The following is a 12,525-nucleotide window of genomic DNA, read 5'->3' on the forward strand; positions in this document are numbered from 1 at the left end:
AATGTACATTTTTTTTCAGGTATTATCTGTACTTCTCCTTGCAACATATCCTTTAATGTCCAACCTATACGGCATGGAGCTCCAAGTACTCATCAACATAGCTTCGCTTTTGAAGAATATGTTTGCAGTAAGTCAATTTTTATGATTGAAATAAATTGCTAGCTTGCCATTATTATTTATGATTTGTTTAAAGTGAAATAATACAAATTCGGGGTGTTACATGGGTGGGATCAAAGAACCATAGAGCCCATCTCGTGCAATAAAATTCACACATCCCTGCTTACATTAGTAACCATCCTATAGAAACATGTTCAGCATCAAGAAAATATCAGGCCGGAAGAGTAATAAAATATTCCTTTAGAAAATACAAACATGTTTATGAGTATTTTTGGACGGTCTAGATAAACCATATTTGAACACCATGCACACAAATGAAATAAAATTAATTGTTCAATATATTTGGAGAAAGCAAGCTCCGTAGACAATGATTTTAATATACAATTTAATTATGAGCATATATTAATGTATCATCTACCTGCAAAAATAATAATTAATGCATCATCTCAAATGGAACAGGCCACGATTACTATTGCCTGCAACATTCTGCAGAACACATCGGTGGTATGTATCATCTATCTCGTTGCATTTCTTTACGAGACTTCTTTGCTACGTTCTAACTTTCTGATGAAAACATGTACAGCCACAAGAACAAAGGGGTGTTGCAAATGGTATTTCAGTGACCCTGATGTCAATCTTTAAAGCAGTAGCTCCAGCAGCAGCAGGAATTTTGTAAGTGCAGTGTTTTTCTTGTGTGTGTGTGGGCAGGAATTGTTGTTTTTTATTTTTTGGCTGAAATTGTGCTTACTAGCCAGTTTGCTTATTTCTTGCCATTTTGCAGGTTTTCGTGGTCTCAGGAAAACATAACTGGGTTGTTCTTACCAGGTAATTACAACCCATGCTATTTACATTTATATTGATACCCCCTCCGTCCATAATGTAAGACGTTTTTTGACACTACACTAGAGTCAAAAAACGTCTTACATTATGGACGGAGGGAGTAGTTTTTAACTTGAACGGAAAGAGGTACATATTATGAGAGCATATACTTATTTGATTTATTATTTGATATGCAGGTGATCTGATCATGTTCTTGATGCTAAACATGGTGTCAGTAATTGGGCTCTTGCTGACATTCAAGCCATTTTGCTCTATGCCTAGTGCGACCAAATAATGAACCCACGGTTATGTACATGTAGCTAGTGAAGTTAAATTAGAGACTCTACCATGGATTTAATCCCTGAATAAATAAATACACTGTGTGACTTCATGTAATGTGTGATGAATATTTTTCATACTTTTAGGTTGTGTGATCAGATATGGCATGATATCTTTTTCTTTCAGTAATTTGGTTTATGTAACTTGCTTCTGGCAATACCATCAAGCTTGTTTTCTAGATTATTGTACGGATCAGAAGGTTCTCCCCCCCAAATAAAAGATGCACAGATATTCTTGGACTTGATCAACACATCCACCATGGAAGCTTATTCCCGGTTTTTACGAGTACGTTCTTTTTCTAGCCGATGGAAGCTTATTCTTTGTAGGGTTTTAGGTTATTCTTTTGCGTGGCTGCACTACATGAGTTGTCTCGCTAGCTATTCTCCCCATTCATGTCACCTCTACTCTCGCAATGCACCGATTCCATGCAACAAAATCACTAACTTCATCCGCAAAGCTAATTTCACAGGGTCTTTATTTAAGCACACACTAATTAATTTACATGCCAGATTCTTCCGAAGGAGAGAAGGAGAGACGAGAAACATACTCCCTCCGTCCCGAATTACTTGTCGCAGTACATCCATTTCTGCGACAAGTAATTCGGGTCGGAGGGAGTTCTGCGACAAGTAATTCGGGATGAAGGGAATATGAGTATGATTTAGGCTACGGTCTGCAAGCATAAACTTGTGATCCAGGGAACCAGAGGGGTTGCCTCATCGTGAAGCCGGTCCAGGTCCATCCCTGCAGCCACCATATGCTTGCATTAGATTAGCATGACACTGATGGTGTGTCAACTCTGAAGGAAAAATGATTAACGGTAAAATACCTTAGAAAACACTGGTAGGATATGTCCTTGACACGCCAATCATTAAGCAGTTTGTGTATTTCCAACAATGTTGACCTTTACGTTCCCTGTTTCTAGAGACTTGCAGTGATCATTGAACACCTTGCTGCAATTGCTGATATCCAGTTGCTTCAGCGAGAGTGGAAGGCCCTGTTCCGGCAGCCTCGAGATTCCCAAACAACCACTGATCTTCAATCTCTTGAGTGAAGGAAGGCTGTGCAACGCCGCGGGGAGGTATTTGAGATCATAACTGCAATCCCAGAATTCCAGCTCCTGCAAGGATTTCAGGAGCTGAAGCCCTCTCTCTTGCTCTTCTGTTAGTCTCGTTACAAACTCCCAATTTTCAAGTTGTAGGTATTGGAGGGAGGTGAGTTGCTTGCAAACTGACATGATAAAGACAGAGGGGCCATCGAACACAAGCCTTTCTAGTCCAGGGAATAGAGCATAGCCCTGCCTTGACAGATTCTCCAGACATGGAATCACGCCAGGGGATCTGAATACTTTGAAATACTTGAGGCTGCCAAGTAATTGCAAGCCTTCTACCGCAGCAAGTGATCCACAGTTTCCAATTACCAACTCTTCCAGTGTCGTGCAGTTATGCAGCTGTAGAGATCTCAGACTTGGGCTGAACCACACTTGTAGTTTTTTGAGGCAGGTTAGATTGCCCAGAAAACAGGGCTGCAGCATGCCTGGTGAATCGCCACGGATCTCGAGTTCTTCAAGTGATTTCGGCAGGAGCCATCTTCCATTCATCTGATCATCATTTTCATATTTATCCACCAGAGATGAGAGCAGCCTGGGGCATCCCCAAATTGTTAGCTTCTCAAGGCAGGTAAATCTAGACAAGTCTTCATTTTTCCTGCAAAATACTTGGTGTGGGAATTCACGAATCGATATCTTCTTCAGAGAGGACATAAGATTTAGTGAAAGGCAAAAGATTCCATCTTGAGCTGAGCTTGTCAGCAATGTGTCATCTGGATCTCCTGATGATGAGAAACCATAAGATTGAATGTTTTCTTCCTCTTCTGCTAACTGAGTTATCCCCGGGCAGTCCTCTAAAAACAATTCCTCTAGGGCCTGCATATAACCCAGCATCAAAGATAACCACTTTCCTGCTATTCCACAACACTTAATTCTGAGAGTGACTAGAGATGGGAGGGAATTACACTTTGCAGCTGTCACATCTTCACGGGTATGCTCTGGTATAACATTTGACGAGAAAAGCTTTCGACAGCTACATATTTCCAAACTCCTTAAAGAAATAAGTTCCCCTAATCCTGTGAAAGAAATAGACACCAGATTCTGGCAACCATCTATACGCAAGTATCTGAGGCCCCTCAGGTTGTGGAATGCCAAAATTTTGCAATCCAGTATAGTCATCACATCAGAAGAAGGATCAAAATTATCATAGCCCTCACTTCTGGATCCAATTGTTAACGTGTCACCAGGTGATATCTCTATCCTTGGGAGTGTTGGAACGTCGACGATGGATAATTTAGAAATGGTAGTTGATGGAGGAAGGGGATGTGACACAAGTAAATTAGGACATCCATGGATAGTGAGTTCCCTCAGACTGGGCAACCATGACTTCTGCTCGATTTTAAATTTCTGGGAGCTCTGAAATAGAGGAAAGATATTCATTGCAGGACATCTCTGAATCTTCAGAACCCTTAAATTTGAGTTCAAGTCCTTAGTGGAAATGCAGGAAAACCGCTCCAACTTTGGCATTTGAATTAATACCAGTTCCTCCAACGAAGGAATTGATACTTCTGTCATACTTGGCATTTCCGTCAACTTCAACTTTCTAAGGAACGGAAGCTGCTCAAAAGATGGAAGTATTTCCAATTTTCCACAACCCTCTATATGAAGAGTCTGCAAAGAGATACTGTTGGCAAGCCAACTTGGGGAGAGATTTCCATTGTAGCCAGATATCCACAGATGCTTTAGGTTATTGTGTGGTTCAAAGCCCTCAATAACCTCTGCTGACAACTGATCCGTACAGGAGCTCATGTCCCTACGATATTCATCATCTGACAAGGCAACTTCCCAAGACAAGTGCAGCTCTTTCAAGTGGTGTTTCTCTCTTAATCCTGCCCCATAAGCCTCCTCCCGAGTTTTAACATTTTCAAGATGAGAGACCCCAAGTCGTACAAGTTCTTTCATGGACTGGAGTTGTGTTATCTCAAAGCCACTGGAATTTTGAACCACAAAATTGGGTAGCTCCTGAAGAGATGTCAGGTTACCAATGTTAGCAATGGAAGAGTATGCCCCCTCTTCTGTAACAAGATGCCGCAAGCCAACAATATGGTCGATCCTGACAGGTATAGTAGGTTTAGTACATGAGCCAACATGTAATACTTGAAGATGGCAAAACTTGCTCAAAATTTGAGGCAGAGCCCCAAGCCCATCAGCAGCTTCAACTTTTAAGTAGCGAAGATGGGTGAAATTCACCGAACTGCACAGTAAAGGATTTAAACCAGCAGATGCTGCAGAAATTTGCAGCAGGCGCAAATTATGTGCCTGTCGTAATATATCTTGAAATAATTTGTAGAAGAACATGTCATAATGCGCAATGAATACCAATGTCCTCAATTTCCTCAGCGATGTACATCCAGCGAGCATTTTCTTCTCAAGCTTCTTACTGCGGGGTATGTTTTCATGCTGATCTGTGTTATATCCAGAATCACTTACTATTGACAAATGGCGTATAGTTGGCAGCATCTCACAGTACTGCACGCCATCTATAGTTGCAAACTCAGTTCTTGAGACTTCCCTAGCAAGATCATGCATAAGATCACACATAATGTAGCAAGGTTGACTGTTTGGATCGGTCTCTTCTCTTTCAACTTGCTGAAAGAAGCCCAAGTTCACAAGATCAGCTAGATAGTCAAATCCTTTCTCCTCAAGTGTCTTACTTGAATTATCACACTTCACAAATCCCTGTGCAATCCAAATTTGGACCAGCTCCTCATCAAGGAACTGATATTTCTCGGGGAATAAAGAACAAAATGAGAAGCATTGTTGTAAATTGTAGGGTAGCTGATCATAGCTAAGCTTCAGAGCAGACATTATACCTCCACTGAGTTGCACAGATTTCCAATCTTCGTTCTTCAGAATGTTATACCAATGATCAATAGTAAGGCTCCTTCGTAATAGTTTCCCTACTGTTGCTGCTGCTAATGGGTTTCCCTTTAACTTCTTTACTATTTGCAATCCAATGATGCTAAGATTTTGATTCCTTTCATAGTTCTCATCACCAAATGCACATGATTTAAATAATAACCAAAAATCATCATATGGTAAACTACGCAACTTAATTGGTTCAACTGTACCAACAATTTGTGCAACAGACAATTTTTGAGTTGTCAAAAGAATCACAGTACCCTTTGTGTTACACTGCAAAGGAGCTAATAGTTGGCTCCATCTGCGGAAGTTAAAGTCATCCCAAACATCATCCAAAATAAGCAGAACCCTCTTTGATGTGATATGCATCTTCAAGACCTCCTGAAGCTTGGCAAAGCTGCATAGCCCTGCATGTGTTTGCTGAGAGACACAATCTAAGATCTCTCTAGAGAGTCTCAGCTCATCGAAGTTGTTAGACACTGAAACCCATATCCTTTGTTCAAAGTGCTCTGCGATGGTTGGATCATTGTATACAAGCTGAGCAAGAGCAGTCTTTCCAACTCCTGCACTGCCTACAATAGGAAGAACATATGAACCATCAGGTTTGTCTTCCGTCATGAACTTTATGATGTAGTCCTTCTCTGTAACTCTTCCATAAACTTTCCTTGGAACAACACTTGATGTTCTTAGGTGTTGATCTGATGTTATACTTCGATAGCGATTTGAGCTTGCAACAAAATCTGAACCATGTAACTTGAGAACCTTACTCAGAAACCCCGATATGTCTTGTAACCGGCGAGTTATTTCTTTTATCCTTTGCAAAAATCCAGCCTTGTTCCAAAGGTGTGTTTCAGGTTTGGCCCCGCATGTTGACTCATCATCCATTCTAATCCTTTTTCTGCTGTGTGAATCACCAATGGCAACTGTTTCAACATTTTCTATACCATCAGCGCTGCTGCAAGAAAAGATAAAAATAATTGTGGATTGTCCAAATTGTACAGATGCTGAAATGAGCAAGATTCCACATGCACATTAATGTTCCTAGGGTGGGGAAATTATATTTATATTTGTATTTGGAAGTGAATCAAGATTGTTGGCTTGATAACTGAATCAACATTCTTTTGCTAACTAAGTCTTAATATTTTCCTATGTTATCATAACCCTATAGTCGGCTAATAAAAAAAATTGTGTGCGTGCTTTTGAAATTGATAGCTGCGTCCAAACCGGTCTTGTTTGGACGAAAAGAGACTGGATGATCAAAGATAAAGAGAAACTGGAGAAAATAATAAGTTAGAAAAGGAAATGTGTGATGACATCCAGTGATTAAGTGCAGTACCTTGAAGGGGTTAGTGGCTGGTCAGCTGCTTCTTTTTTCTTTGTACAACCTGCACTACGGATATGGCGTTTCAAACCTGATGTCCCATGTTTGGGTCCACAATTCAGCTCTGAGTCACAGTGAACACATTTGGCTTTCACAGGCCTATTGTTTTCATCAGTTTCGGATATCACAAAGTGCTTCCAGACCGGAGACCGCATCTTGCCACCCTGCCTACTCTGTATATTTATATCTCTCCTTGATTTCTTATCGACTAGCACTGCACCAAATATGTCTTCCTGCTCTCTAAGAGCATTATGTGTGTCATTCGAAAATTCAGCAGCTCTTTTTTTATTCTCATAATGTACAGTCTTTATATGGCGCCTCAATTGTGATTGGCTCAATCCACAGCCAACCATCGGCTCTGAGCCACAGTGAATACATTTGACTCGACAATCATTTCCATCTTGATCCACGAGCTCATAGTGTTCAGATATTGCAGACAATCGCCTCTTGCCAACCTGGCTACTCACTATATCCATATCTCCGGTCGATTTCTCATGGACTTGGACTGCCCCAAATATGTCTTCCTGCTCACCCAAAGCATTATCTGAGCCATCAGAAAAATAGGAATCAGCATGGTCCTGTACTGCTTGGCCAGAAATACCTACCTAGGATTGGCGTGCTTTAATCGGCGTGTGTGGATTATATGCGTAAACTAGAAAAGATTATTAATTAACATAATTTTACCAGCAGAGTAGGCTTACCTGACGAATCTGTAGTAGGGGAGTCGATGAACAGGTCGGCGTATGTAGATTGTATGGGTGTATCCTCGTGTCTGACTACTATGGAAGAAAAAAGAAAAATATTTAGGATATTATCTGTTGAGCTGCTAATTTCATCAATACAAGAGCTCCCTAAGTAGCGTCAAACAACACTCAAGAAAGCGAAGGAAACCAAGGAAGGCAGCGATGACCAGTTCAGATGAGGCCTCATCAGCGATTAAGTTCATCAGAGCGCTGATTAAGGATACAAGCCCGTAAGTATACATGAAGTCAACATAGTGTATTCTTTTCCCTTCATATTAACATAGTGTTAGAACTAAACCTTGCGGGGTCAGTAGTTTCAGCTGTAGGTGTCATTTTTCTTCAGTTTCGTCAGAGTTAGTTAGTTGGCTGGTTTTATTTTGCAGGTTTAGCAACCTGGAGTGAGTCTCACACAAGCGTGATCTGTTTGTGGAATGGCAAGAGCGTTGTGGATCATGGGGGCGCATAGTCCAGGCCACGAGCCCCATTTCCCTTTCTGTAATCTGAATAAATAGAAGAAGAGCAGAAAAGCTGCGGACGAGAGACCATCACGACTTTGGGATGCATTTCACCGGCATGGTTGTGTAGATGGAGCTCCTCAGAGAGACGGTCCAAAGAAGCGTGTCGTGCGCATGTTCCTCTCTATGGTGCCGAAGAGGTACTCACAGATCACGTTTTTGATCTGCTGGTTGTCCTCGACATGCTCACCGTCGAGGAATTCACCACTCAGCTCAAAGCGGCCGAGGAGCAGTAGGAGCTCGACCAAGCGGACACTAACATTGGGCGCTTCCTACTCACAGAGTGGATCACATGGTCCAAGGGCCACAGTGGTCCCAGCAGCGGGTTGTCAGGATGAGGCCAGCAATCCAGAGGGCGAGGGCACAGGCACGACGCCGGCGCCAAACAGAGCACCGCACAAGGTAGCGATGATGGCCGGGACAAGTGCAGATAATGTGGAAAGTTGAACCAGTGGCACATGATTGCCACAAGAAAACAGGGGGGGGGGGGGGGGGGGAGGTGCACCCGACGCAGGCTAAGGGCACCGACGTTGTTGATGGCGTGGGTGTGCGCTCCCTCTGAAGACCACAAGATCGAGGGCACACATGTTGATCATGTAGAGGAGCACATAAGGTAAAATTCGAACGCACCAAAGAGTACAAGGCGAAGTGGTACCTGGACACGAGTACCAGCAACCACGTGTCCGGGAGCGTGGCGTGCTTCAACGAGCTCGATCATCGGGTCACGGGCACAATGAAGTTCAACGACAAATCTAGCGATCCATGGGCACAACACCAACCTCTTCACCGACTACAATGACTGCCATTGAGTGCACACCACCTCTACTTCATCCGATGGCTCTGCGGCAATATCATCAACGTCAACCAGCTCAATGAAAACAGCTACAAGTCGCAAATCAAGGACGACATATTCACCCTCAGCGATCGGCGCCACTGTGTCTTCTCTCAGGTGACGTATGAGAGGAACCGACTGAACCCCTACAACATGCAGGTGGCGCAGCCAGTTTCCAATCAACGCACACCTCCAACGATGAAGCATGCCAGGTATGGGCACCTCAATTTCCATTCACTCTGGATGTTTGGCTATTAGTAGATGGTGCATGCATTGCCATCGATCGACCATGTAGATCAGCTATGTGACAGCTCTATAGCATGCAACGCCAATCCAAAAAGCGGTAAAGTGTCGTGCGGCGCACATGCTTGATCTAGTGCACAGAGGCATGTGCGGGCCGATCACACCAGTGATGCCAGGGAGGCTCCGCTAGTTCCTCCTCATCGACGACATGCCGCGCTACACGTGGTTGTTTCTGTTGCCCCCCCCTAAGGACGAGGCATCGACAACGGTCTTCTAGGCGCCCGTCAAAGTCGAAGTCGAAACTTGTGTGCGGAGCCTCAACACAAATCAGGGTGGTGAGTTAACCACGGTGGAGTTCGGAGAATACTGCGCTGACCACGGCGTCCAGCAACTCTGGGTGAGGTGATGACCACCGCCATGTTCATCGTCAAACGCCCCCTGCCCACCTGGAGCGTGCGTGGCATGGCGCGTTCAAAGCTTCGTAGGTGACATGACTGCTGATGCACTTCCTCCGTACTATTGGGTATGTGGCCCACGTGAAGACTGCGGCCTCCCCTGAAGAAGTTGGGCGACCGCTCCATTCTGATGGTCGTCATCGGCTATGTCGACGACACGGTGGAAAGGTGCACTGCATCTTCGACCCAACCGGAGGGAGGGTGCACGTCCACGATGTTGTCTTTGACAAAGTGGCACAGCACGCCGGAACTGGAACGCCGCCAAGCCTGAAGGCGTCCACCAACTCCTGCCATGGCAGGAGCTCCACAAGCAACAGAAGTCGCTGCCACGACAATGAACAAAAATGACGAAAAAACTATCACGACAACGTCACAAGGTGCGAGACAAGCGGCTACCAATGCAGTAAATTCATGCAATCGAGCTACCACAACAGAAACTCCTGCCATGGCAGAAAATCTAGTCGTGGGCACTGCAGCCGAAAGGTCGTGTACACAATGCCGCAATACCTCACCCTATCTGTAGAATGATACCGGCGATCCAAACAATGTGCACAAGTTCTACCACGTCAGTGCGACATCCTTTGCACACCGCCCAAGCAGGTCGAGTGCCTGGTGCTGACCTCGCTGGAGGAGCCCGCAATGTTCGTTGAAGCGGAGCACTCGCCCAGTTGGACAAAGGCAATGCTCAAAGAGATCTCTTCGATCAAGGAGAACATCACTTAGGACCTTGTCGAGCTTCCATTAGAGCACCATCGCATCAGCCTGAAGTGGGTCTTCAAGGTCAAGCGCGACAAGGGCGGTGCCATCATCGAGCACAAAGCATGGTTGGTTGCAAAGAGCTAGGCAATCAATTTCAAGGAGGTGTTCGCACCAATTGCATGCCTCGAATCAATGCGCCTACTATTGAACCTCGTCACCCAGGAGGGGTAGCCGGTCTATCACATGGACATGAAGTCGACTTTCATTAACAGCCATCTGCAGGAGGAGGTGCACGTCCAACAACCTCTGGGCCCGTAGTCTTGGCATAGGAGCACAAGGTCCTTCGCCTCTGCAAGGCACTCTATAGATTATGCCAAGCACCACGCATGTAAAATGCCAAGCTAGACGCCACACTTGGCGCTCTAGGTTTTCACCACATCGAATCAAAGCACGCGGTCTACGTTCACGAGCTGCTCCGTGTACGTCCACGACTTCCTCAACACTGGCTCAGACGACGACGAGATCAGTCGTTTCAAGGAGGAGTAAAGGCTCAGTTCCGCATGAGCAACCACGTTTTATTTGGGAATCGAGGTTCGCCAGAGCACGAGCGGCACACCTTGGGGAAGTCCTACGCCTGGAAGATTCTAGAGAAAGCTGTTGCTGAGGAGACGCAACTCGAGCTCAGCAAAGACAGTAGCGCTCCACCGACGGATGCCTCGTTCTACTAGAGCGTGGTCAGCAGCCTCAGCTACCTGATTCAGACGCGACCAGATATCTCGTACTCGGTCGGTTACATGGGCAGATTCATCGAGGTGCCCACTACCAAGCACCTGGCAGCGGTCAAGCATATCCTATATTACATCACCGACACGGTCGACTACGGCTACCACTATGTCAAGAGCACCGGGCGCGCAACTCTGACGGGCTTCGGTGACAGCGACATGGCCGGCAACCTCGAGACACACAAGAGTACCACCAGGGTACTCTTCTTCCTTGGCAGCAACCCGATCAGCTGGCAGTCGCAGGGAAGCAGCAGAGTACATGGGCACGAAGGGCGGCGGCCTGCCAGGGAATCTGACTGGCACGGTTATTTTTGGTGGAGTTGGCAAGCACTGAGCAGCAGCTCCTCGCGGACATCCTAACAAAGCCTCTAGGTCGCGTTGAGTCAGATACCAAGAGCAGAGGAGCAAGATGAGGCATGAACAAAATGAAATGATGACGGCAAGGCTAAGGAGGAGAATGCTACTCCCTCCAATCCATATTATTTGTCGCTCAAATGGACGTATGTAGCAGTGAAATACGTCTAGATGCATCCCTAGTAATATGGATCAGAGGGAGTAGAAATAAACAGCGACTTGGTTGTTTTCTTCAGTTTCGTCAGAGTTTTAATAACCTGGAGCGAGTCCCACGCCACCGTGATGTGTTGGTGAGCGCAGTTGTGGATCATGTTCATGGTGGCGCATAGTCCGTGCCACCAGCCCCCTTTTCCCTTTCTGAAATCTGAATAAATACAAGATAAGAAAGAGCAGAAAAGCTGCGCAAGTTGCAGTTGAAAACCATTGTGTTCCACCTCTCGTCCTCGCTCTCGCCTACGTACTCTGCTTTAAAACCGACACATACCTAAGGTTGACCTTTTCACATACGGAGTACGTACTACTTATAGATACGTGTTCTGGCTTGCATCCCTAGCGCTGATTGAGATTTGAGAGCGATTATTTTGGGGAAAAGAGGAGATATAATCGATGAACAGAAGTAGATCTGAAGGCAGTGGGTGGGCATACCTGATGAGCCTCCAGCGGTGGGCCTATCAAGGAGGCGGTAAAAGTCAAGGTCGTCGACCAAGTCGTCGGCGTCGTAGAGCAGATCCTTGAGGCGGGCGAGGGATCTGACCAGCGGCTCCTTGTTGCCGGTCAGCCTCTCCCGCACGGCGGCGTACCCCATGTCCACTATCTCCAGCTCCATCTCCAGCATCTCCATGTCATGGCCAAGCCCCGCCTGGTGAATCCAGGCCTGCAGCTGCGCGGCGGAGAGGGCGTCCAGAATGGTCTGCGCCAGCCCCCCAATCGAGTCCTCCATTATTTCCGCCAGAGAAGAGAAGTGGTTCGAGAGAAAGAGGGGAACGACAAGACCAGAACAGAGCAAGGAAGAGGAGAGCAGAGTATATAGGAGTACTTATATATACTAGTAGTCTAGCATAGCTCCTTTATTTATTATTCGATTCGACGGAAAACCCTCGTCCACTCCACTGAGACGCAAAGAGGAACCCGAACCACCTGGTTTCCTCCTTTATTTATTATTCGATTCGACAAAAAATAGATGACACTTTTTCCTCGTGGCTTCCACTGACGGGAGTACTCTACTGACTGACTAGTGGAGGCAACATACTAATCAAATTACAAGTGGACTCGTGTATTG

The 12,525-nt window shown here is 45.5% G+C and overlaps 2 protein-coding genes across 8 annotated transcripts in view; one reads left to right on the forward strand and one right to left on the reverse strand.

Annotated features, from left to right (window-relative positions):
• LOC109739489 (probable peptide/nitrate transporter At3g43790) overlaps positions 1-1,597 on the forward strand; it is a 5,630-nt gene extending 4,033 nt beyond the window's left edge. Inside the window, exons 11-15 of the mRNA XM_073499548.1 lie at positions 20-127; positions 577-621; positions 701-789; positions 899-942; positions 1,134-1,597. Of these exons, the coding sequence (XP_073355649.1) occupies positions 20-127; positions 577-621; positions 701-789; positions 899-942; positions 1,134-1,231 (384 nt within the window). The 3' untranslated portion in view covers positions 1,232-1,597. The remainder of the gene's footprint in view (positions 1-19; positions 128-576; positions 622-700; positions 790-898; positions 943-1,133) is intronic.
• A 104-nt stretch (positions 1,598-1,701) lies between these two features.
• Positions 1,702-12,272, reverse strand: LOC109739492 (putative disease resistance RPP13-like protein 1). 7 transcript variants are annotated; one of them, XM_073498469.1, is made up of 10 exons: positions 11,892-12,272; positions 11,504-11,610; positions 10,863-10,940; positions 10,283-10,346; positions 8,699-8,859; positions 8,030-8,153; positions 7,325-7,402; positions 6,579-7,167; positions 2,102-6,197; positions 1,702-2,016 (listed from the first exon to the last, which is right to left on the reverse strand). In XM_073498469.1, exons 1-9 carry the CDS (start codon positions 12,184-12,186, stop codon positions 2,144-2,146), a joined length of 5,550 nt encoding a protein of 1,849 aa, XP_073354570.1. In that variant the 5' UTR covers positions 12,187-12,272; the 3' UTR covers positions 1,702-2,016; positions 2,102-2,143. The 7 variants fall into 7 exon arrangements, with proteins under 7 accessions (XP_073354570.1, XP_040247230.1, XP_073354569.1 ...); XM_040391296.3 differs by lacking the exons at positions 8,030-8,153; positions 8,699-8,859; positions 10,283-10,346; positions 10,863-10,940 and having other exon boundaries at positions 11,892-12,261; XM_073498468.1 differs by lacking the exons at positions 8,030-8,153; positions 8,699-8,859; positions 10,283-10,346; positions 10,863-10,940; positions 11,504-11,610 and having other exon boundaries at positions 2,102-6,194; positions 7,325-7,399; positions 11,892-12,269.
• Positions 12,273-12,525: the final 253 nt, after the last annotated feature.

Source organism: Aegilops tauschii, chromosome 5 (assembly GCF_002575655.3).
Source record: "Aegilops tauschii subsp. strangulata cultivar AL8/78 chromosome 5, Aet v6.0, whole genome shotgun sequence".
Lineage (NCBI taxonomy): Eukaryota > Viridiplantae > Streptophyta > Magnoliopsida > Poales > Poaceae > Aegilops > Aegilops tauschii.